A 23,348-nucleotide genomic window follows, 5' to 3' on the forward strand; every position below is an offset into this window, starting at 1 on the left:
TTTATTCATGCATTGTTTAAAAACTAAATAGTGTTCACTTTGCGAGACGAGCTGATAAGAAGCTTTAATTAAACTGTCAAATATTATATTTTTCAAAAGGTAATGAACATCATTATTATTATTTTTCTTCCCATATGAAATATAGTTGAATCATATTTATTTTATGAATTTGACATTGAAGACATCGCATGAATAGATATTTTTTTGTTTTGTTAATCGTATGTTGATATTGATAGTTTACTGATTTATATTATGGAAAAGTGAAGGCACATGACTAGATAGACATTTCAATCACCTCATTGACGCGATCGACAAAATGTGGATGATAAACCATTATTAAATATTTGATTTATATTCAGATACTCATTGAATTATTTATTTATTTCCTAAACAATGCTGAAAGTATTTCCATAAAATAAATTTGGTATAAATAAACAGTTTAATTTGTAAAATAAATGGGTTTGACAATTACATGTAATACAATGTTAGTATAATACCACTTATTTTAAAAAATTTAATTAAATAAATACTCAAATTCAACATGGTTCAGATGAGATAAATATTTTTGTATAATTAATTAAACAAAATCCAATAATTGAACCAACAGCAGATCCGGCTTGTGATATTGCACCTATACAAACAATATATGTAGATAAAATAAATTATTTTCACTAATATAAGTTTTCAATTTTTTAAGTGTTAAAACTTATTTCTTAAAATATTTCATAAAATTTTACCTGTCCAGACTAACGATTTCCCAGCTTGTAATCTCATTATAGCTGTTATTGAAAGCTTAATATAACTAACTACACCCACGAATGAAGTCCATGCAACTATCTATAACAAAATTTAAACTAATCACATGCCTCAAAAGAAATTATTTGAATTCATTCGCTTACAATGATTATTCCTCCTCCTAATGTTTCAAATAGTGGTGGCTTTGGACTTAATATAGCTGTAATTAAGCAATAACTTGCAACAATAGTAACAATTCCAGACAATGTTAATATTAATTTGACAGAAGTATGTTTTAAAAAAATAGCCAAAAAACAAGACAGTGGGCTTGCAATATAAGTAAAAACTACTGTTAAATGGTAAATAATATTTCCATAGGGTAGACAAGAATATGATTGAACGCTTGGTATTATACCGTTACCAAACATACAAACAATAGCTAATATTAATAATAATAATTTGTGCTGCTTTGATGTAATATTTATTTTGGTATTCGTGGAAGTAACAATATTTTCATTGGATTTAGATTTTTTGACATTTTCTTCTAAAATATCTGAGGTATCATATTCATAGTGATTTCCGTGATTGATTTTAACAGCTGCATATTCTTTTTTACAAATACTTAAGTTATCAAGTAAAGTGAAACCAATACTGCAGCATAACATTAATGAAAACACAAAAATAAAAAAATCCGAAGTAGCTAAATTGTAAGAAAAAAAAATATATGTATTTAAATATATTATGTAGATAAATTGTATGATAAAGTTCTAAGTCGTACTTATACATTACATACATGAAGTACACAATATGTATATAAGTCGTTAAATAAGAACCAAATCAAATCTGAGTACTTACCAAATAATGGTGGTGGGGTATATTTTTCATATATTGTTGCACCATTTGTCGTATTCACTTCTATACACTTTGAATTACCACCAATTCCTTGAATTAATGCAACGATACTTAATAAAAAACCGCTTAAACCTTCTCCTATTAAATACATTATTAAGTAAACCGCACGAAATCTTCCCATATATGGCATAAATAGTACAGAACTTGTACAAGCGTTAAGTGCCAAGAAGAATACCAATATAAGTAGTGCTAAACTGTATTCCACTTCATTGATATTCACCGTTTTATTATACAGAAAAGCCGTAAGTAATATTGAAATAGATCCAATTATTAAAACAACGTAAATCATATATGCATCCTTTATTTTGTGGGGGTATATTTTATTTAGTAATGTATAAATTATTGGTCCAATATTACCAAGTTGAACTATAACCACAATATATGACGGCAAATTCCAGCCTTCAGGAGCTGTTTCAACAATAAGCGGTAATTGGACAAATATTGAATTAACCCCAAGCCATGCAGCTATTCCAAAAAATATTGATAATATATTTACAATAAAATTTTGATTTTCAAGTGATTTCTTAAAATTCACAAATTTTTCTCTCATATTTTGCTTAAGTAATGTTGAGTCCTCGTTGTCTTCTGAAGGAATTTTTATATTTTTGTAATTGCTCCTATAAATTAATATACATAGAATATATTAATATGTATATAAAGTAAAAAGATTTTAATTTATTAGTTTTCTCCAGTAAAATTTTTTGAAAATTGAAAAATGATTTTAGTACTTAAAGACTTACAATCGAACCGTAAAAATATGTAGATATATTGTGTGTATATACATACATATGTATTTCATAATTCACGAAATCATTTAAAAAAGGAAAAACTTATTGCTTAACTCAGTTTTTTATAAGATGATTTTAGGTTGTGTACAAGCACATGCAAAATATATTTTTGTAATTCTGAACTTAAAAATATTTTTAAATTCTTTAGGTTTTTAATCTTTCATACATACATTAAGAAAAATCTACCGTTCGGAACTTCAATTTAATAATAAAATTTTTAAAACTTAACTTTATATGGAATAAAAGCATTTTTTTAATCAACTCATTTCAAAAACATGTAATTATAATAGTAGTTTCATATTTAGTATTTTGTGGTATTGATAAATAAATAAGTAAATCAATTGATTAAATTAAATTTAAATAATAATTCAAATGAAAACTACAAAATAATAATGCTACATTTCAGCATATATAACATACATACTCGTATGTATATAAATACAAATATGAAATTAATAAAGTTAGACCAAAACCAATGGTTTGTAAAGTAGCAATTTTCCCTTCAAAAAGTGAAAATACTGCTGTTAAAAACAATTAATTAGATTGAGTAAATTACTTTTTTGCGTAACTAAAATGCTTCAAAGATTGCATACAATCAGGAGGGAATAAAAATTTGAAAAAAAAACGGGTTTTAGATTATTAATTATTAATAGATAGGTGAAAAATTTCTTCTATGGAAATATGTTTCTAGTAAACATCTATTTATGAAATTTCTGCTTTTTATCCTCAAGTGTGAAGAAGTTTTGTAAACATATTCAAAGACGGATGGACTGACGAATTCATACCTTTAGTACGCACGTCACATAAAATTATTGTTGCAAAAAGGGAGTAATTTTTTTGGTTAATTCTGATTCTTAGAATGAAAGGTCTGTTCGAAATAAAATTCTCCCGTATTTTTTTCTCCTGTAAAAAAAATATTAATAACATATGTATGTATGTATATTATTTCAATTTTATGTTGGCACATTATTATCTTGAACAGGTTCAATCCTCATTCTAATGAAGTATCGAATGATAGATTATAATGAATAATACATACATATGTATGTACATATCTATCTTGGACAGAACTAAAATCATTTTTTATTTTATATTAAAGCAGCTTTGAAATTTATAAAAAAAGAAATTTTAATATTTTTTTAATGTTTACAAATTTTAATCAAGATTATAAATACACACATACATACCCACAGTTTGTACATAAATAATTGTTATAAATGTACATATATACATATGTATTATAATTAAACACATATGTATTTACATATATGTATACACTTACTCCACGTGAAGTACGTTAGAGAGAACAGGAGACGACGATTCATCCATTGTGAAAAAAATAATTAAACGATAACTACAAACATATGCCGTGAGTGTTCAGCTAAAACTATTTTTTTCTTTAATAATATGCAAATATGCAATACAAATTTCAATGTTTTTATATTTTTGCCGTAAAGAAGATATAGTAAAAAAGTTTTTTATCATTTATTATACTAGGTATATCAGTATCAAGCGTGCCAGTATCAAACATATCAGTATCAAACCCATTACATGTACATTAAATAAAAGGTCATATACATGTGGAAAAGTTCATATACATGGACTGTGGTTCCACAATTTTAGGTAATTCTAAAAATTAGAAAAATTAAAAATTTACGTAAATTAACAGAATATTCAAAATTTAAAACTTTGGTTATTATTGATCGAAGTAAATTTTTACTAAGCTATTGCGAATTTCAAAATAAATAATGCACTTTTTGATGTTCTTATAATAATATGCCGCCAAATAATGACATCCTAATTTGGGTGAGAGACACAGTACCAACATAATTTTGAAATGAATATTTTAGAAAAGGCACACATATCTTTTATTTACATAATTAGGTATCTATGAACGGTATGATATTTGAGCTGTGATCATTTATAAATAAATAAATAAAAAAAAATTTTAAATAAATAGTAGATAAAATGTGAAATTGAAATGAACTATTTCTTATAACCATAACTACAATTTTACATTTTATCAAAATATACATAAATGAAATAAAATTTAACTTAATTGTTATGAGCAAATAACAATGAATGCTAAATTCTAAAATCAATAAACTTAATGCTATAATTTATAAACGAGTTTTTCAATTTTAAAAAAGATCAACAGATAATCTACTGGCTATAGATTAATTTTGCAAGTTTGAAAAATTAAAGATAAGAAAATTCTGCGTACATAAATATGTAAGTTATTTGTTAAATATAAATTTTTTCAATTTTGTTTATAGTTGGAAAACATTCATATTAAATTTGTATTGGAAAATCTTTTAGAGTTTTGATTTTAAATTATAAATTATTTTAATCTGGAAAAAGATATGTACATATGTATATTTTGACTTATGCCTTTTATAAAAATTATTTTCTTATATTGAATATTAATTATTATTAAATATATAAAATTAAGTAATAAACTAATTAAAATTGACTAATAAAGTAAAATCAGTTGAGTATTTGTAAAATTTATGGTTTGACTTTAAAAGGGGCTTTAAATCCATATGTATGTATGTTTATTATTATTTTCGGAAGGAAAACTGAAATAATCTGTTTAACTTACGAATTTTCTCAAAATTTTATTAGTGTACGTTTATTAACTAAATATTAGAATTTTTTTTATAGATTTCTGAAGAAATAAGTTTTTATATTTTAAGTATAGTTTTATTATAAAAAGTACATGCCAAATATTGTTGAAGAAGTCATCAAGAAGAAATGTATTTTCTAAAGTAACAACATTTCCGAACAGAAAATACAAAATGTTTTGCACTTAAATACATATATTAATATGATATGTATATATTTTTCTTGTTTCAGTTGTTCAGTACATACATACATTTATTTTTTGTTTATAAGCTTTGAAAACCTAGTGAGTCAAATACATATGCGATTACGGCTTTTAATTTCAATTTTTAAGATAATTTATTCAAAAAATTTTCACTGTAGTTTCGTAAACATTCTATTTGTAAAATAAGAAAAGTTCGGATGTGTTAGAATTTATAATTTCTTTTCTGTTAAATCCATATTTAGATATTTTATATCTGATTTAACTAGAACAAAATCCTATTGAATTTGCAGACTTAAAAATATTATATAATCTGCTTCAAACATATTATAGCATTCAACAATAATTTAATTGCAGTCTTATTAAAACATTTACCATAATTTATAGGTACTTATACGAAATAGTATGAATGTAATTTAATTATAAATTAAAAATATGTATGTATAAATTTCTTTAACTATTAATTGACTCCAAAAATTTTTTTTATTAATAAATTAAATTTAAATAATTAATAATAATTTACTGAGATTGGTGTTTGTTTGGAAAAAAATGTGCCACAAAAAAGTATACATACATATATAAATATTGTTATCTAAGTATCTAAGTAAAAAGTACTGTTATTGAAGGAAGTCTAGATAATATTTTAATTTACTAACAATATAAATTTGTTTTCAAATTTTCTGAAATTATATTCTCTTTTTTTAAACTCTAAAATTAATTTTGTTAAACTGCTCAAAGTGTCTCTTTTGCATACACAATTAAAATATCCTTTTTTTGCAAAACATTTCAATTTTTTTAACATTTACCGATCAAAAAATATTTTTATAGTAGCGTACATATAATGAAATTCACGTCTGATTCAAATAAATTGATTTTTCCAACTACAGTGTTTCACTAGACATTGGAAACATATGAGTCGCATTGTTTGATTTTCGTTATTTATTGCTATTTATCAATTTCATTCAGTTTTAAATAATTTTAATAAAGATGTACGTACATATATGTATAAGTGTATTTTATAATCTCAATGTTTAAGAGTTTTGTATCTTATCATAAATTTTATTTTAGAGTCCTCGTTAAGTTTAAAGAAGAAATGTGTATATATGATTAGTATATTTAATACTAAGCACCAAATTAGTGATAATTGTATTATATTTCAAATAAAAATTAAATATTTTTACTATTTGAATAACTTCCAAGGGAATAAATATACCATTTTTAATAAAAAGAATAATATAAAGTAAAAATTTCAAAAATCACGATTACAATTTAAGAGCATAGAAAAACAATTTTTCAATTATAACTTAAATCACATTTTAGTTTTTAAACTTTGTAATAAATCGCAAATTTTTTAATTTAAATAAGTTAAACTTTAAATAAAAACACTGAAATATTTTTAAGAAAATATGTTTTAAAACATGGTGCAAATAAATAGACGCGATTAGTATTATAATATAAAAAAAAATATAAAATAATATAAAAATTGTTATAAAGAAACCTTAAAATTTTAACTTTCAAATTCCAAATTTAAATTAAATACCATAAATAAATTTTCTTATTAAATATGTAAATTTAAATTATTCAATCTATCTATTTCTTAATTTCTTTTTATTGATAAAAACTAAATGTGTTAAGGTTGGTAGAAGTCATTTATTACAATTATATTTGAAATCAAAACTTGAAATTGATATTTTATGTAGGTTACACTAGAATTATTTTCAAATTTTATTCCAAAAAATACATACAAATATATTACATATGAACGTACAAACTTTACTTAAATATACACTTAGTAGGTACATACATACTTATTTTTGATCCTTATGAAGATCTTAGTTTCATTGATAAATAATTTCATTAAAATAAATAAAATAAAATAATATATTGTTTCTATTAACGTGTCAACTTTTTTTTATTTCTTTATTGAGAATCGAAGAAAAAAAAATGTAATATATAATCTTACTTAATTCAAAATAAAATATTTATTATTTAATATTTTATTTTCAATTAAAACATAACTAAATCTTGTTGTATAAACTATTTAAACCAATTTCTGTTAATGAAAATCGTATTTTATACAACTCTTTTTAACAAAAATTAAAAAAAAATACTTAATTTATTTATAAAAAAAACTTAAATATTAAAATTTCACTTGACCTAATTTGAGTATATTGTAAAAATTTGAAAACTATGTAAATAACAATAATGATTTTAAATTTTTATGTAAAAATTCATCTATATTAATTTAATAATTACATTATTTTTTTTAAATTAAAACTACATAACGAATAATAATCAATAAATTTGCTATAATATTTTTGAGAAAATAGAATTTTAGATTTTTTAATGGTTCCTATTTCCGCGAATGTTTTCGGTTGCGTACTCCATCACCTAATAAAGTAATTTCAAAGAACTTTTTTCTTTTTTTGTTTCGAAATTTTTCCAATCCCTTAAAGAAGTTGTTTTTTTTATATTTACTTAAAAAAATCTAAATTCTCATTATTTTATAACTTAACTTTTAAGGTTTTTATTCTAATTTTATTTGTCGTTTTTTATTTGGAATTGATCTTATGTGAATTCTCTTTTTCTGCTTACTTTGTTCTCGAATTTTGTGTATTCTTCAACACACTTAAAGTTTACTTTTACAATGATTATAATTAAAAAAGGTCTATTGAGTCCTATAATTTGGCTAATGAAAGTTTTTGTACATTTAGTAAAAACTTTACAAATGTTTTTGCAGATAAAATAACTTAAAACTTGATAAATCAACATTTTATCTATCATTTTATAATTATTAATTACATTTAATCACCATTTATCATTCATTTGCAAAATTTTTATTTTATAAAATAAAATAATTTAAAATTTACTAACTATTTTAATTTGTAATAGTTCCAGTTTTCTTATTGAATTTAAAAATTAACAGGGCTCATATGATACAAATATTTGTGTGTAGTTGATTAAAAAGAATATACAAATTGATCCAACAGCAGAACCAGCTTGAGATATTGCGCCTAAAAAAAATAGATACATACATATGTAAGATAAACTTCATAATTAGTATAACTTTTTTTAATGTATACCTGTCAATACTAAAGATTTTCCGGCTTGCAATCTCATTACAGCAGTTATTGACAGTTTGATATAACTAACGAGTCCCACGAGTATAGCCCATGCAATTACCTTAATAAAATTACGAATAAATTAAATTTAGAATTTGGTATAAAAATTGCATAAGATTTTTGTACTTACAATAATAATTCCACCACCCAGTGTATCAAATAAAGGGGGTTCTGGACTTAAAATTGCCGTTGATAAACAATAACTGGCAATGACACTTGCAATTCCACACAGAATTAATATTAATTTAACTGATGTATGTTGTAAGAAAACTGCCAAAAAACATGCTAATGGGTTAGCAATAGAAGTAAAAACTACTGTTAAATGGTAAATAATGTTCCCGTAGGGTAGACAAGAATATGACTGAACGCTTGGTATTATACCATTACCAAACATACATACAATAGCAATTAATAATAAGAGTAATTTGTATTCTTTTGGTGTTATGTTTTTTTTGCAATTTATTGATACATTATCGTTAGCCTTAGTTTCTTCAATAACATTTCCTTCTAAAACATCGGAGCTCTCATATTCATAGTGATTTCCGTGATTGATTTTAACAGCAGCATATTCTCTTTTACAAATGTTTAAATTATCAAGCAGTGTAAAACCAATACTGCTACATAACATTAATGAAAATACAAAAATGAAGAAATCCGAGGTTCCTAAATTAAATAAATAGCTATTTTTATATTTAAAAAATTTATGCAAATGATATTAATTTTAAAATTATTCTCTGTACTAAGTTGTTTTTGTATTATAAAATTTTGGTATGAATATAAAAAAAAATATTAAGATTTTGAGGAGCGTTGAAAATTAAATCACAAAAATATTAACTTACCAAATAATGGCGGTGGGGTATACTTTTCATATATTGTTGTACCATTTGTTGTATTCACTTCTATACATTTTGTGTTACCACCAACACCTTGAATTAATGCCACAATACTTGGTAAAAAGCCACTCATTCCTTCTCCAATTAAATATGTAATTAGATATATTGCACGAAATCTTCCCATATATGGCATAAATAAAACAGAACTTGTACAACCATTTAATGCCAAAAAGAATACCAATATAAATAATGCTATACTATATTCTTTATCATTGATATACATTGTTTTATTATAGAGAAATGATGTAAGTAATGCTGATATTGTACCAATTATTAATACAATATATATCATGTAAGCATCACGTATTTTTTGAGGATATATTTTATGTAATAATGTGTAAATGATTGGTCCAATATTACCAATTTGTACAATAACAACAACATATGATGGTAAACTCCAACTTTCGGGTGCATTTTCAACTAATAATGGTAATTGTACAAATACTGAATTAATACCAATCCAAGCTGCTATCCCAAAAAATATTGATAATATATCAACAATTATATTACGATTTCTAAATGCATTTTTTAGCTTTGTAAACTTTTCTCTCATATTTCGATTTAATAGTGACGTATTCTCGGTGAGCTCTAAATTTATATTACTTTGTCTAATGTTGTTTTTGCTATTGCTGTTAATTGAAAATGAAAAGAGAAAAAATTATATATGTATGTATTTATGTACATTGTGGTTATATTAATTTCTAATAAAATATAAATATTCTATGTAATCGTAACAGTGATAACTAAAAAATATTTAATTCCAAAAAATAAGCAAAAACACAAAATTTCAAAAACCAAAAATATTGTAACTAAAGATAATCCGACAATTTTGAATACGTTTCTACTAATGTGGGAAATTTTATAAATTGAAAACTAAATGTAAATTTTGAAATATGTTAGTATATTTAATACAAATAAAATTTTTTTCTTCGTCCCAAATTTTTAAAAAAGATTTATCAAAATTCAAATTGTTAAAAAATCTTAAATTAATAAATCAATTCCTTACCCTTTTAAATTTCTGAAAGCAACAAAGGAAAATATAAGCAATAAATATTAAATTCTAGCTTAATTGTACAGGACTTCAAATCAAATAAATATTTTGAGAGAAATTTATTAGTTGTAGTCATTTGTGCATTTAAATTTTTTAGAAATCCATTTGGAAAATATTTTTTTTTTTAATTTTATAATTTGCAATAAAAGGTGCTTTGATATACAAAACTTATTTTTTCTTTAAATCTATAGTAATGACAAATTTTGTGCTGCTTAATGAACTACTTAAATTAAATTAAAAAAAATAGAATGTTTTATAATATATATGTACATATGTAATTCTAAATCTTAATAATTTAGTGGCTAACAGCACTGCCATATATCGAACTCGGCTGAAGGGAATTAACTCAAAAAATGCTATTTTCAGGTTTCAAGCCTATATTAAAAACTTCAAATATACTGTAAGTGAATAATATTAAAGTTGGATTTAATTAGCCCCTTTATTATGCAAATTGATTTAAATTTTATATTCATGTACATATACATACATATATACGAGTACATGTACTTTAATTGACAGCAATTTTTTTTTCAATATTCCCGAAATCGTTCATTTTTTAAGTTAATTCACTTTTGTTGCAGGAACCAATAAATTTCATAAAAATTTAATTACAAAATTTTATTAGTGAAAGATAACTATTATGGCCCTACTAAGTACAATGTACATCAATAAATATTAATAAAAATGATAGAAGTTAGATTCATTATGACGTTTAGAAAATAAAGGTAAGCATAATATAATAATAAAAGTATGTGAATGTGCACTAAAAATATTAATAAAAAAATACAATTTATGTTTGAAATTATTGTATATAAAATGATGATGCATTTAATGATAAGAATTTATTCATATTCTTTTTTTTTTGAAACTAATATTATAATTAAAAAAAAATATTTACATGAGATTTAGAATTATATTTCTTAATTGGTTTATTTTAATCCATATAATATTATAATTAAAATATAATACAACAAAATATTGCAAATAATTATTTTATTAAAATTTATTAAACTTAATTTAAAACAGTTAGGCAAAAAAATTCGGGCAAGTAGAAATTTTCTGGAAATCCGTTAAAATATCTGTATCTCGGTAACCATTGAGATTTATAAGAGTTGAGATGTATTAAGTTAAACCTTTGATTAGTGAATCACCCTGTACAGATGAAATACTTGAATATTGATAAATTTTGGGTATTTTCGAATGTTTTTTTGTTTGTGTTTAAAAACGTATGCCATCTATCGATTCTTATGACAATTTATGGCAGTAATTTTGAATTAAATTGGAATTTGGATTTGGCTATTCGTTCTTTTATATATAACAACAGTATATTTATTGACATCTGCATATCAAGTTACTACCATTCCGGCTTTGCTATATTTATAATTTCGATGGAATTTTCTGAATTTATATCATCGTTCTTTATGGTGAAATAACGGAAATTGAAATATGTATTGCAATTGCAAGTTTAATAAATCTTATAAATAAATGAAAATTTTCCGACAATAAATGCACCATTATTGAAAGGACAGATACAAACTAAATTTCTAAAGAGATTCTAGAACTTAAATGAAAAAATCAAATAAAATATTTTGCATAAGTGATAGAGTTATATATCATTGTGAGCGTGTTAAATTTTCAATGGTCTCAATTTGAATTTTTTATGCTAAATTACTGCATTAGCTTATCAAATAACTAAAAAAAACTTTTAAGAATTACCTTATAATAAAATCCACGTCTGATTCGTATAAACTGTTTTGTCGAACTGAGCTATTTAAGTAGATATCAGAATCATGTTGGTCGTAATTGTTGTGTTTATTATCCATCATTTATTGTATATATTTTTTTTTATAAATAATATGGTTTTAATAATAATAATGTTATTCGCAGATATTGAGAAACACCGTTTATATATATAGTTACAGTAACATTTACTTATATCTATTTTTTATTTGTAATATTATCTTCTATTATTTTATTATAGAAAACCTTATCGTTAATTTAATGGTAGAATTCTCATCTATTAGTAAAAAAGAAAATTATTTTTATATAAATTTTATTAACGTTAGTATATTTATTAACGTTCGTTACAGTATTTATGAATTTTTAATTAAAATCTCAAACATTTTATGAATTAATATTAATGATGCAGTATCTATTACTGGTATTTATCTAATACATATTATATAAAATTTTAACCATTAAGTTATGGTAATTTCATGCAGAATTTAAAACGTAAGAAAACTGAACCACTTTTTTCCACAAGATATTTTCTTGCATTTTGCATGCTAACGAACAATAAATTGTAAAAATTATTATATTATAAGAAATAATAAAACTTCGAAAGGTTTCTTTTATTTATCTTTATATTTATTGTTTTAAATTTTTATGAAGATCAATAATATTGCATTTTTTTTCCTCATTAATTAAAAAGCAAATCACAGAATTAAGAAACGAGATATTTAAGAAGTATTCACCACGTTTTAAACAGAATTTGTGGGTGATAAAACTTTATTTTATATTGGTTAACCAAAATATTTAAAACTCATGCCTTGTACGTACTAAGATACTTTATAAAAAAAAAAACCAATATCAATGATTTCATTTAATATTTTCATACTGCAATCAGTTTCGCAATCAAATAACTATGACTTTTTTCTTCCGATATCGATTAGAATTTTAGTTAAATTATAGTTGCGCTGCAAAATAAAACTAAGTTTTTTTTTGGGATGATGGAAGAAGTTTTTGTACACTGGCACAAAATATAAATAAGGTTTAATTGATTTCAATCAAGAATATTACATATATGAAATAATATAGCTTAATTCGTATATGTTTATACGTTGATATTTTCTTTGTGTTCGTTTAAATGTAAGGTACGTTTGATTTTTTATTGACCTTTGGGAAATTTATGCCAAAATATGTACTGTTCTTTGTATAACCATATGCATAATTTAATTGATGCCCATATAAACTGAAAATTTTTATGTGAGTTATAAGAAGAACGATAGATACAATAAATGTGATCAAACGTAATAAAGGTTTAGACTCAATATTAGCGAACAAGCTTTTTCACTATAAAACAGTCAAAGTAACATTTGCAAACTTTCAATAGCTAAATTAAAAAACAGGTATGTGTACTTTTTTAATTTAAATAATTTTAATGCATGTATTTAAATAAATTTCACAAATCAGTTATTTTAAATTGAGTGCTTCAACTATTTTCTTAATTTTTTTTTTTCAAATTTTTTATTTTGATTCTTGTTGTTCGAATAAGGGATATTTTTCCATTATTTTATTCCAAGTTTCTTGTCCGTTGCATAGGTTGTTAAGATTTTCACCAATCTCTTCAATCGCAAGGCGCACTTGTTTCATCGAATCACGTTCTCGTAATGTAACTGTATTAGATTTGATGGTATCGAAATCTATAGTAATTCCATAAGGAATTGCTATTTCATCGGTACGTGCATACCTTCTGCCAATTGATCCACTAGAATCATCGACTTTATATGAAATTTGCAAACGTGAAAGAATGGTTGATAATTCTTTTACAAATGGATTGAATTCCGGATTGTTACTTAACGGCAAAATAGAGCACTTAATAGGTGCAATAATGGCTGGTAAGGTTAGATAACATCTTTGTTCATCATTTTCACGCATTTCAAAACTTTGTTCTAATAAAGAATACATTATACGACCAATACCGAAAGATGGTTCAATAACACTTGGAGTTATTTCTTCTACATGAACAGTACGTCTAGAGTTTTCAACAGAAATCATTTCATTGGTTAAAGTATATGACGGACCTTCTGTTGTTACGAGACTATACGAACTTTTCGAATGTAATTCACTTTTAATCTCATCTACTTGATTAAGTGAAAGCTTGGATAATAAATCTACAATATATTTCGAGTCTTTTTTAAATGCTTTTCCAATTGCAGCCTTGTTTGGTACAACTTTTATTTCGTCTATGGTTTTAGGTTCTGGAAGTTTTTTTTCAGCAGTTAACTTGACATTTGTAGCAGAGGTATGTTGCGTTAGGTCGTAAGCTGAACGATCGGCACACCCAACACATTCAATCCATCCGTAGCTCGTTAAGCATTCAGCATCCCAACAGTCACATGCATAATGAGCCATTTCATTGTTCATATGTTGGCGAAATCTTAAACGGTCTGATTTTATTCCAATTTTCAATAAAAATTCATGAATACGTGCTATATAATAGCCTAATGTTTCATTAGCGACAAGTTTTTTGTCAACGGCTTCTCCTATAGGAACAATTTCAGCACTTTTTCCATCCATTTGATTGCAAGCTGAATACAATAAAATTTTTCTGGAACGAACATCTACAAATTTCGGGTGATCCTTTTTATTCGGATCGCAAAAATGCTCAATTTCAGCCATCGTAAATTCTCGAACCCTAATCAAACCAGATCTTGGAGAGATTTCGTTTCTAAATGCATTGCCAATTTGTGCTGCTGCGAATGGTAATTTTCCTTGATTAAATTCAAGCAAGCGCTTAAAGTTAACAAATATTCCCTGAGCTGTTTCTGGTCTTAAAAAACCTTTTACTAATCCAGTCGGGCCAATTTGAGTTGAAAACATTAAATTAAATTCAATTGCATCAGACAGATCATTTCCAGTTATTGGTGATTTAATATCAAACTTTCTAAATACGTTATTTATTTCCTCTGGAGTCATACCATCTAGTTTTACAATAATATCTTCGTATTCATTTTTCGTTTCTTGTAATACATCTTTGCCCGACATCAATTTTTCTAAATGATTTTTAATTAAATGGTCAAGACGGAAACATTCACCATTCTTTAGGTCTTTAACCATCAAATCCGCAAAACGGTCCACATGTCCAGACGCTTTGAGTACTGGTTCTGGAGTTAAAATTGAGCAATCAACTTCTAACATTTGCTCTTCTAAAACAAAAAATTTTCTCCATAAATTTAAAATATTCGATTTTAATGCACATCCCATTGGACCGAAATCATATTGGCCAGTTACTCCACCATAAATAGCAAAACTTTGATCGTAGAAAAATCGTCGTTTTAGTAAATCTTCAAGTCTAGCACGATCAAAAGTGGCTGATTTAGGTGCAAGTTCTAATTCCTTATCTTCCAATACTTTTTTTCTTGCTTTCAGTTCCAATACTGCCTTTTTTACATCAATCTCTGGTGCACCACATTCTTTTAATTTGCGAACTAAATTACCTTGATCTTGAACTGAAATTCTCAACGGTTGTAAAACAATTTCAGCTTCTGGATTAGTCATTTTAAAAAGTTGTAATTTTATATTACGTTTGCTTTTTTTGGAACCCCAATTCGAATATGTTCTGCAATTATATGCGTTGTTAAGCGTGATATGCACACTATTATTACAGAGAACAGCTTTAAATTTGATGTATTTACTTAATTTTACAATTTTAGAAAATACTCCGGACATGTAAACTTTACGAATGAAAGTGTGAAAAATTATTTTTCAACCTTAACTATTAGCTAAGCAGAAGCACTAAAGGAAAGTTGTGATGTGATGACTGCACAAATGTCAATGATATTTTAGACGTTTCTTATATGAACAACACGTGTCAGTTCTCATTTATTACACTTAATTTCGCCTGCAAACACTAATGCACACAAATTTAATGTAAATATACCATTCTGCAATAATTAAATTTAATTTTTTCCACGTAAATAAAATTTTTAAAACTTTTTAGTATATCAATATAAATGTTTTATAATGTTGCTATTTATTTTTAATTTACGAAATTGTTTAAATAGTAAAATTTAAGTTTTAACTGGTTATGCAAGTTTTGTATTAACTCTTGTTTTTAATATTTAATTGAAAACTTCTTTTATAAGAAATCCGTCAAAGATGTAGTTACATATGTATTTTATGAAAAAATAATCTAGTTATTTTGAATCTATAAAACAAATTTGTTAAAGACTAATACAAGTACCTTACCTTTAATATTACTATCCGTTTAAAAATTATTGACATGGAATGAAACTCTTATTACTACTTTTGTAAGAAACTACTAACACTTTAAAAGAAAAAAAATAAATAAATTAAGTTTCGAGACCTTAAACAAATGATGATAATCTAAATTTATATTACAACAATTTGTTTTGTAATCATCATTCTAAATTATGCTTTGAAATATTGTAAAAACAGCTGTTAAATAGCAGCTTGCAGTTTCTGTAAGAGGACTATAGGGTTGTGAATTTTTGGTTCGATTCGATATTGTTTTCAAGTGTTTGATGGCCATCAACACCTAGTGGCCTTACCGCAAACTAAATTAAGAAATTTTATAAGTGTCGTATAGTATGCCATATAGTATACCACTCCATTTATTTAATATAAAATAAGTAATTTAAATTTGAAGAAACAAAATACCCTTGATAATAAAATATTATAATTCTAATAAGTAATAAAAATTATCTGGTAATAACATGTAAACAAAACCTGAACTCTATTCAAAGTTCTTTTAGAAATTATATTGCGACAGATAATAATTCAAATTTATGACGTTATATTTTAATCTTAAATTTATGTAAAAACATTAATGGAAATAATTATTCTTGAAATGAATATAAATGATGGAAGATACCAAAACTGTGTTGTAAGTTTTTTGTTAAATCGTCAACGTCAAAACGTTGTAAGTTTTTTGTTAAATATGATATTATATACAGAATTTTCTTCGAAGGCGGTAGCTCGATAACAACATGTGTCAATTTGGCAGTTAAATTAAAGCAGCAACTTTTTTGTATCTAAAAAAAATGTTCTTACATTGACAGTAGATTATTCTATTTTCTATTCTGTCATTTAATTGTCTGTTTTGAATTTTTGTATTTGCATTTTCAAAGTTTCAAATTCAAAATGTTTTATAATTTTATTTTTACAGTGCAAGAAATTTTAATTTGAAATTTAGTTTGTTTACTTTATCTCTAAATAAAAAAAATTTTTACAAAATATTTTTATCCAAAATGATGCAGCTTAGTGATTTTGAACGTGAAAACTTTATGGAAATATGCTTTAAAAACAAAGACAATGTATATGCTGAAGGGCCCGGGGCCGGATTAGAGAAAAATAAGAGTTTAATGATTTGTCTTAAAAATGTCCCGAAAGGTATGGATAATGAAGCTCTCAAAAATATTCTTTCTAATTATGGAGATATACTAAGAGTAACACAAATGAATGATGTTTTTAACCCATTACGATTTGCAGAATGTAAAGACGAAACGTAAGTTATGTAATATATGCATGTACGTATATAAATTTACATGAATATTTTAAAGCGGCTTCTAGTTAGTGGCGTTATCAGCTGCTTCTGGAAATGCTAAATTTAAATTTGTTTATAATTTTTTATTCTAACCTACACATTTTGAACCTTTATTTTTTAAGATCGTTAGAAGCAGTTCTAAGAGGCATGTCTACCAATGAATGGAATATTCAGGTTTCACAAAAAACAGAAAAAAAAGTTGAAGCTTCCATATCAGAAAAAAGTCTGGATTTTTGTAGTCATTCATCAAAAGGAATAAGTGAAGAGTTGCTTAAATCGGATATAAACAATCTAATTTACCCTTCCTTGACAATATTGAAGTATTTAGAGTACTCTAATCAGAGTAAGGAGTCTTCATTTTTTCAAAACAGACGCATTTCAGATCATGTTTATAATATTGGAAAATGTAGCACAAACTCGTAATATTAAAATTAAGTTGAATTTATATCAAATTCATAATCATATTACATTATATAGCATAAGGTGTGACTCGCGTTATCAGTTTAGCAATCTATTCGGTGAAAAATATCAAAATTTCCAGGGGGCGAGGAATTTGGAAATTTGTGTGTGTTTTGTTTGTCAAAAATATGCTGTGAGCTTTTGTGAACAATGCAAAGAGTTTTATTGCAGCAAAGAATGCCAGAACGCTGATTGGCCTACTCATAAGTTCACATGCACAGAAAAACTGTAAAAATTATTTTTAACTCAATCAGTATACTTATTAAGTTCTAATTTTCAGCCAGTTAATTCGATTACAACGTTCCAAAATGACTTGTGACCCCTACAAAAACTTGAGAATTGAAAATGAAATTGAAAACAAGATTCGTTGCGGAGCTAGTGTTGTGATAACACACGTTGAAAAATCGAATTGTGTTTTCATTCGCTCGATTGAGGAAAACGATCACGCAGATTATGTTAGAATCATAAATACTATTGCTTCTTTTGGAGCTGTTGCAAAAAATATTTCAAATTTGCCTGTTCCAGGAGACATTGTGCTAGCGCAATATAACTTCGAGTGGTTTCGTGCTGTAGTATTAAATTCAAATAGAGATAAAGAAATTTTATTAGCTTACCCAGATATCGGTTGTACAGTGCTGAAGGCAATGCCTGAGTTAAGGGAATTTCCCGCCGATTTAAAAAATTTAAAGAGATTAACATATTGTGTTTACTTAGAACAAGTGCAGAATGCTGTTTTAAATAAGAGAGCCGAAAAATTTTTGTATAGTATAATTGAAGACAATGTAACCCTAAAAATAGAGCAAGTATTTAAAAAAAATAATGATTTGTTTTCTGTGGAGCTAAAAGCAATTGATACAAACCAAAATATAAACAAAAAGCTTAACATCTTAATAAATCCTACTAAACCAAGCATACATGACATTCCAATATTTTTAAATGTAATTTATATTTTTGAAACCACCAAAAAAACTTATAAGAAATCGTCAAAGATGTAAATTGTGTTTTTCTATTTAAAGGATGTAGAAATAAGAAAATTCAAACCTTGCTGCGGTGCTAAAGTAATTGTCCTGGACAACTCTTTTATTGAATTGGGTTTCATAAGTTGTATACTTAACAATGATGCTGAGGAATTGGATAAAATAAACACCCAGATTGCAGCTTATGCTCAGTCAGATATTGATTTTTATACACCGAGGTGAACAATCAATTCAAAAATTTTACTAGTCTCTTTTTTTAATGATCTTACCTTACAAATATTTACATTTACAGAGAAGGTGAAATTTGTTTAGTGAAGGGTTCTGATACACCTAATACTTGGTACAGAGGTGTATGTGAAGTAGTTTCAGGTGATGGGAAGCCTATTTTAACTTTGTTGGATTTTGGAAGCATTTATAATATTTCAATTAATAATATTCGTAAATGTCCGCAGCAATTAAATTTACCATGTTTTACAAATCAGTGTTATATCAAAGGTAAGAACATAAAATTTTATGTACTCAATTTTTATATTTAAATTAATTTTTTTAAGGATTACAAACGATGGCAAAACAAAAAAAAATTAGTAATTTAGATAAAACTAAATTACAAGATATTATAAAATTGCATGCTTTACTTACCATCCCAGAAATCGAGGTTGTCGAGGGAGAAATTTTTATAACATTACCTGAAGAAATTGTCAATGCTATTAAGGATTATGGAATATTTGAATAGAAACACTCTCAAAAATTATTAAACAGGAAGAGGATGGCTTATAATTACAACATGCAATTAAATGAGTAATCATTTCTTTATCTATTTTTTAAGTGAATTAGTTTTTTGAATTGAACTTGTAAAACGTTCTTTCAAATTTCGTTTTTATAAATTCACACATTTCATTTTATTTTAATTTTATCAAAAAAAAATCATGAATTCAAAAAATGCACCAAAAAAACTAAAAACTTTTAAAAAAAGTAACAAAAAAAGTTCATACTATAAAATAAGAAACTACTAAATCGAAGTATGTAACGTACATACGTCATTTGTAATTACGACGACAAGAAACAAATTTCTATATACATACATACATATTTCTATATTTGTTAATTGAAAATTTTTCAAAGAATTTAGTTATTTATATTTCTACTTATAAGTTATTGCCGTATTGTGCATATGTATCTGTCAGGCCGCCAAGTTCAGACAGTTAGTCAAAAATTTGTATGAAAGTTGCAAGTATTGTTGGAAATTATTTGTGTAAAGGAAACCGAATAATATTTTCAACTACGCTGATATAAACTACACATTATTCGAATACTTAACGATAAGTTTTAAAGAATCGGTTTGTAAAATCGGTTTCGCTAGAAAAATGCATTTACAAAAAATTAATTGCAAAATTGAAGGGTGGGATACTGAATTACGCAGAAAAAATTTTAATTTGAAAAAAATTTAAGACATTAGGAATTGTTTTTTTGTGGCCTGATAGATATATATGTGTATGTACATGGATGACTTTATCAATTGTCATGGGTGTAAATGCGTAGTTTCTAAATGAAACATCCTTATTCGGTATATGAGTAAAGCATAACAATATTTTTTTAAGTAATTTAACGTCAAATTTGCATAGTATTTATGTTTTTAAAACATAAATTAAAAAATATAAGAAAGTTTTTAATTTTGAAAAAAAAAATATTTCAAATTTGAATTGAGAAAAGGATAATTTTTTTTAATTATTCAAATATCAATTTAAAAAAAATTTATTTCAAGTATCATAATTAATGCCAAAGCACTGTCTTGGGATCGCATCGCATAATAAAAAGCATCGCGTAGACTTGCTCCAAGTTTCATTTTTCTTTTATGGTTTTAAAAAAAATAAAAAATAAAAAAATTTCGTAAGTTGAATTCATAAATTCTAAGCATATTTTCTTTTTATTACAAAACTTTACTGAAAACATGTTTATATCCAAGAAAATATTGGGTATTTTCAATATTTCAGTGACTGTCCTGGTAAGTTTAAGAGGTACAGAGGCGAACTCTCATTTTCTTTTTATAGTTTTTAAAAAAATGTGTAGAGTTTGGATGAAAAAAAAATTATCACTATCCTTTTATGCTTTAAGTCATTTATATCTAAAAATATTTAAAAAGATTTTTATATAAATATTGAGCCTTATTCTAGTTGTCGAAGTAGAGCGGCAATTGTCGTTACGACTTGAATTTGATATTCTAAACGGCGATTATTATATTTTTGGAGTTTTATTTTGCTGTTTACAAAAAAAAATTCCCAAAAGAAGGCAGTTTGCATTCAAAATAAATTTTATTAAAAATATGTTTTCTAAAAGTTATAGAAAATCAAGCGATACGGACCTCGTTACCTTTTAAAAGGGTACTGAATTAAATTACGGAAATTAAATATAAAATTAAAGTTGAAAAATTTTCATAGGGTAAATTTACCAACTTCTGAGCATATTTTCCTTTTACAAAACAACTGAAAACATGCTTATTGGGTATTTCAAATAATCAGTGTTAACTTAGAATTAATACAAAAATATCTTTTACAAGTTAAAATTTTGAAATATGCCGAAATAGAATGTTTGATAAAAAAATGTATGTTCGAAAATCGTAGTACATGTAAACTTCTAAAACATTACTAAAATTTTGTTCATATGCTGCAAAACGACTCCAAGTTTGAAATCATAGCATAGATATAATGGTTTGTTGTTATTGGTTGCATTCATGTATGTACATATCACTACTATGATTAAACAAATAAATGTGCAAAAGAAAAATAATTTTAAGCTATAATTACGCTAAAATATATTTTCAAGATTTTAGTTAGAAGAACCTAAAATGCAGCAAATAAATGCCTTTAATTGGTCATTTCTCTTAAAATATACGAAAATAAAATAAATATTAAGCAAACGTATTGCAACTACTTTTTCAATAGGTTTTTTCAAAATAAAAAATAATTTCAATAGAAAATAAAGTGTGGAAACACACACGAATCATATAAAATTTGACCCGATTGAATTAGCTCGGAAAATTTTTTTAATGCGGTTGCCTTATACCAGGGCAGTGATTAAGTGCTAACTTTGAATTAATTAAATGTGCAAAAATAGTATGTAAAAAAATATGTTCGAAAATTGTCGCATATCAAAAGCTCTAAAGTTGTGGCATGTCAAATTATTAAAAATTTTTTTTTTATGCAACAAAAATATTAAAAATTCGAAAAAAATCAGCTTAGAAATAATAATTTGTTGTTAATGGTTTGTTTATGTCTATAAATATAACCAATATAATTTAACCAATAAACCTGCAGCAGCAAAATTTTTTGTTATTGAAGATCTGCAAGTATGCAAAAAAAAGGTTTTTAAGATTACAGTTAGAAGAACCTAAAAACGTGTAATTAAATGCTTTTAATTACATATTCCCTTATTATATACGAAAATAAAAAAATAAACAAACAAAGAGGACCTACTTCATCAATAGTTTTTTTCGAACTAAAAAATAATTTCAATAGAAAATAAATTGAGAAGAAATATACGAATTATACCGAAGTTGACCCGATTGAAGGAGTTTTTGAAAAATTTTTAATGCGGTGGCCTCATACTTACTAGGGCAGTGGCCAAAGTAATTCCAAAATTTTCCGACTACCGGGAGATCGTTGGAAAAGAAATCGGGAGATCAATTAAGGTGCTTTTCCTCACACTTTCCAAAAGTCCGAACAAATTATTGAGCCTTATTCTAGTTGTCGCGTCGCTTACGTGACATTTGTCGTTATCGCTGTCACATCATTTGAAATGTGATATACATATGTCGATTGAGTGCGAGAAATAATCGAAAATGAAACGTTTCAAGTGAAATTGATATATTTGAAAAAGAAATTTCGGCGAGTAAGGTTCAAACTAAAAAAAATTTTCAGTGTATATATTTATATTTTTAAATAATGAAAAATGCCATTTGCATTATGGTTTACGAAAAAAACAATTATGGATCGAAAGATTTAAGCGACAGCTCTAATCCATTGGATTTGCAAAATTTTTTCTAGTAAATTAGTTGCAAACATTTTATTTTATTCATAGATTTATAAACTATTACAGACTTCCAAAGGAGGCCTTTGTATATTTACTGAATATATTCGAGGGAAAAACGAGTACCCGTAAAAGGCGTTCTCTGTCATGAAATTTTCAATTCCTCAAATTTATAAATACTTTAACGCTAAAAACAAAAATTAAATTATATATTTTATGACGTGATTTATGTATAAAATTAATTTTTTTATGATGTTGTTAAATTGTTTTGTTTTA

The 23,348-nt window shown here is 25.1% G+C and overlaps 4 protein-coding genes across 7 annotated transcripts; 1 reads left to right on the plus strand and 3 right to left on the minus strand.

Moving 5' to 3' along the window:
* Positions 1-60: 60 nt before the first annotated feature.
* Positions 61-6,297, minus strand: LOC129608790 (solute carrier family 52, riboflavin transporter, member 3-like). Of its 2 annotated transcripts, XM_055520516.1 has the most exons (6): positions 6,014-6,042; positions 3,718-3,822; positions 1,591-2,264; positions 900-1,435; positions 738-837; positions 61-631 (listed from the first exon to the last, which is right to left on the minus strand). In XM_055520516.1, exons 2-6 carry the CDS (start codon positions 3,762-3,764, stop codon positions 537-539), a joined length of 1,452 nt encoding a protein of 483 aa, XP_055376491.1. In that variant the 5' UTR covers positions 3,765-3,822; positions 6,014-6,042; the 3' UTR covers positions 61-536. The 2 variants fall into 2 exon arrangements, with proteins under 2 accessions (XP_055376491.1, XP_055376492.1); XM_055520517.1 differs by lacking the exon at positions 3,718-3,822 and having other exon boundaries at positions 6,014-6,297.
* Positions 6,298-7,335: 1,038 nt separating this feature from the next.
* LOC129608789 (solute carrier family 52, riboflavin transporter, member 3-A) lies at positions 7,336-16,420 on the minus strand. 3 transcript variants are annotated; one of them, XM_055520513.1, is made up of 6 exons: positions 16,296-16,409; positions 12,042-12,342; positions 9,221-9,903; positions 8,512-9,044; positions 8,343-8,442; positions 7,336-8,273 (listed from the first exon to the last, which is right to left on the minus strand). In XM_055520513.1, exons 2-6 carry the CDS (start codon positions 12,149-12,151, stop codon positions 8,179-8,181), a joined length of 1,521 nt encoding a protein of 506 aa, XP_055376488.1. In that variant the 5' UTR covers positions 12,152-12,342; positions 16,296-16,409; the 3' UTR covers positions 7,336-8,178. The 3 variants fall into 3 exon arrangements, with proteins under 3 accessions (XP_055376488.1, XP_055376489.1, XP_055376490.1); XM_055520514.1 differs by lacking the exon at positions 16,296-16,409 and adding an exon at positions 12,885-12,912; XM_055520515.1 differs by lacking the exon at positions 12,042-12,342 and having other exon boundaries at positions 16,296-16,420.
* On the minus strand, positions 13,461-15,942 carry LOC129608788 (glycine--tRNA ligase). Its single transcript, XM_055520512.1, has one exon. The coding sequence runs from the start codon at positions 15,774-15,776 to the stop codon at positions 13,572-13,574; it is 2,205 nt and encodes a 734-aa protein (XP_055376487.1). The 5' UTR covers positions 15,777-15,942; the 3' UTR covers positions 13,461-13,571.
* Positions 16,421-17,227: 807 nt separating the features above from the next.
* LOC129608812 (protein vreteno-like) lies at positions 17,228-23,014 on the plus strand. Its single transcript, XM_055520549.1, has 7 exons — positions 17,228-17,574; positions 17,736-18,032; positions 18,091-18,300; positions 18,353-19,010; positions 19,089-19,267; positions 19,342-19,544; positions 19,601-23,014. Exons 1-7 carry the CDS (start codon positions 17,318-17,320, stop codon positions 19,780-19,782), a joined length of 1,986 nt encoding a protein of 661 aa, XP_055376524.1. The 5' UTR covers positions 17,228-17,317; the 3' UTR covers positions 19,783-23,014.
* The last annotated feature ends 334 nt before the right edge of the window (positions 23,015-23,348 follow it).

The sequence above is a fragment of the Condylostylus longicornis genome, unplaced genomic scaffold, assembly GCF_029603195.1.
Source record: "Condylostylus longicornis isolate FDR11 unplaced genomic scaffold, ASM2960319v2 ptg000036l, whole genome shotgun sequence".
NCBI classification, from domain to species: Eukaryota; Metazoa; Arthropoda; class Insecta; order Diptera; family Dolichopodidae; genus Condylostylus; species Condylostylus longicornis.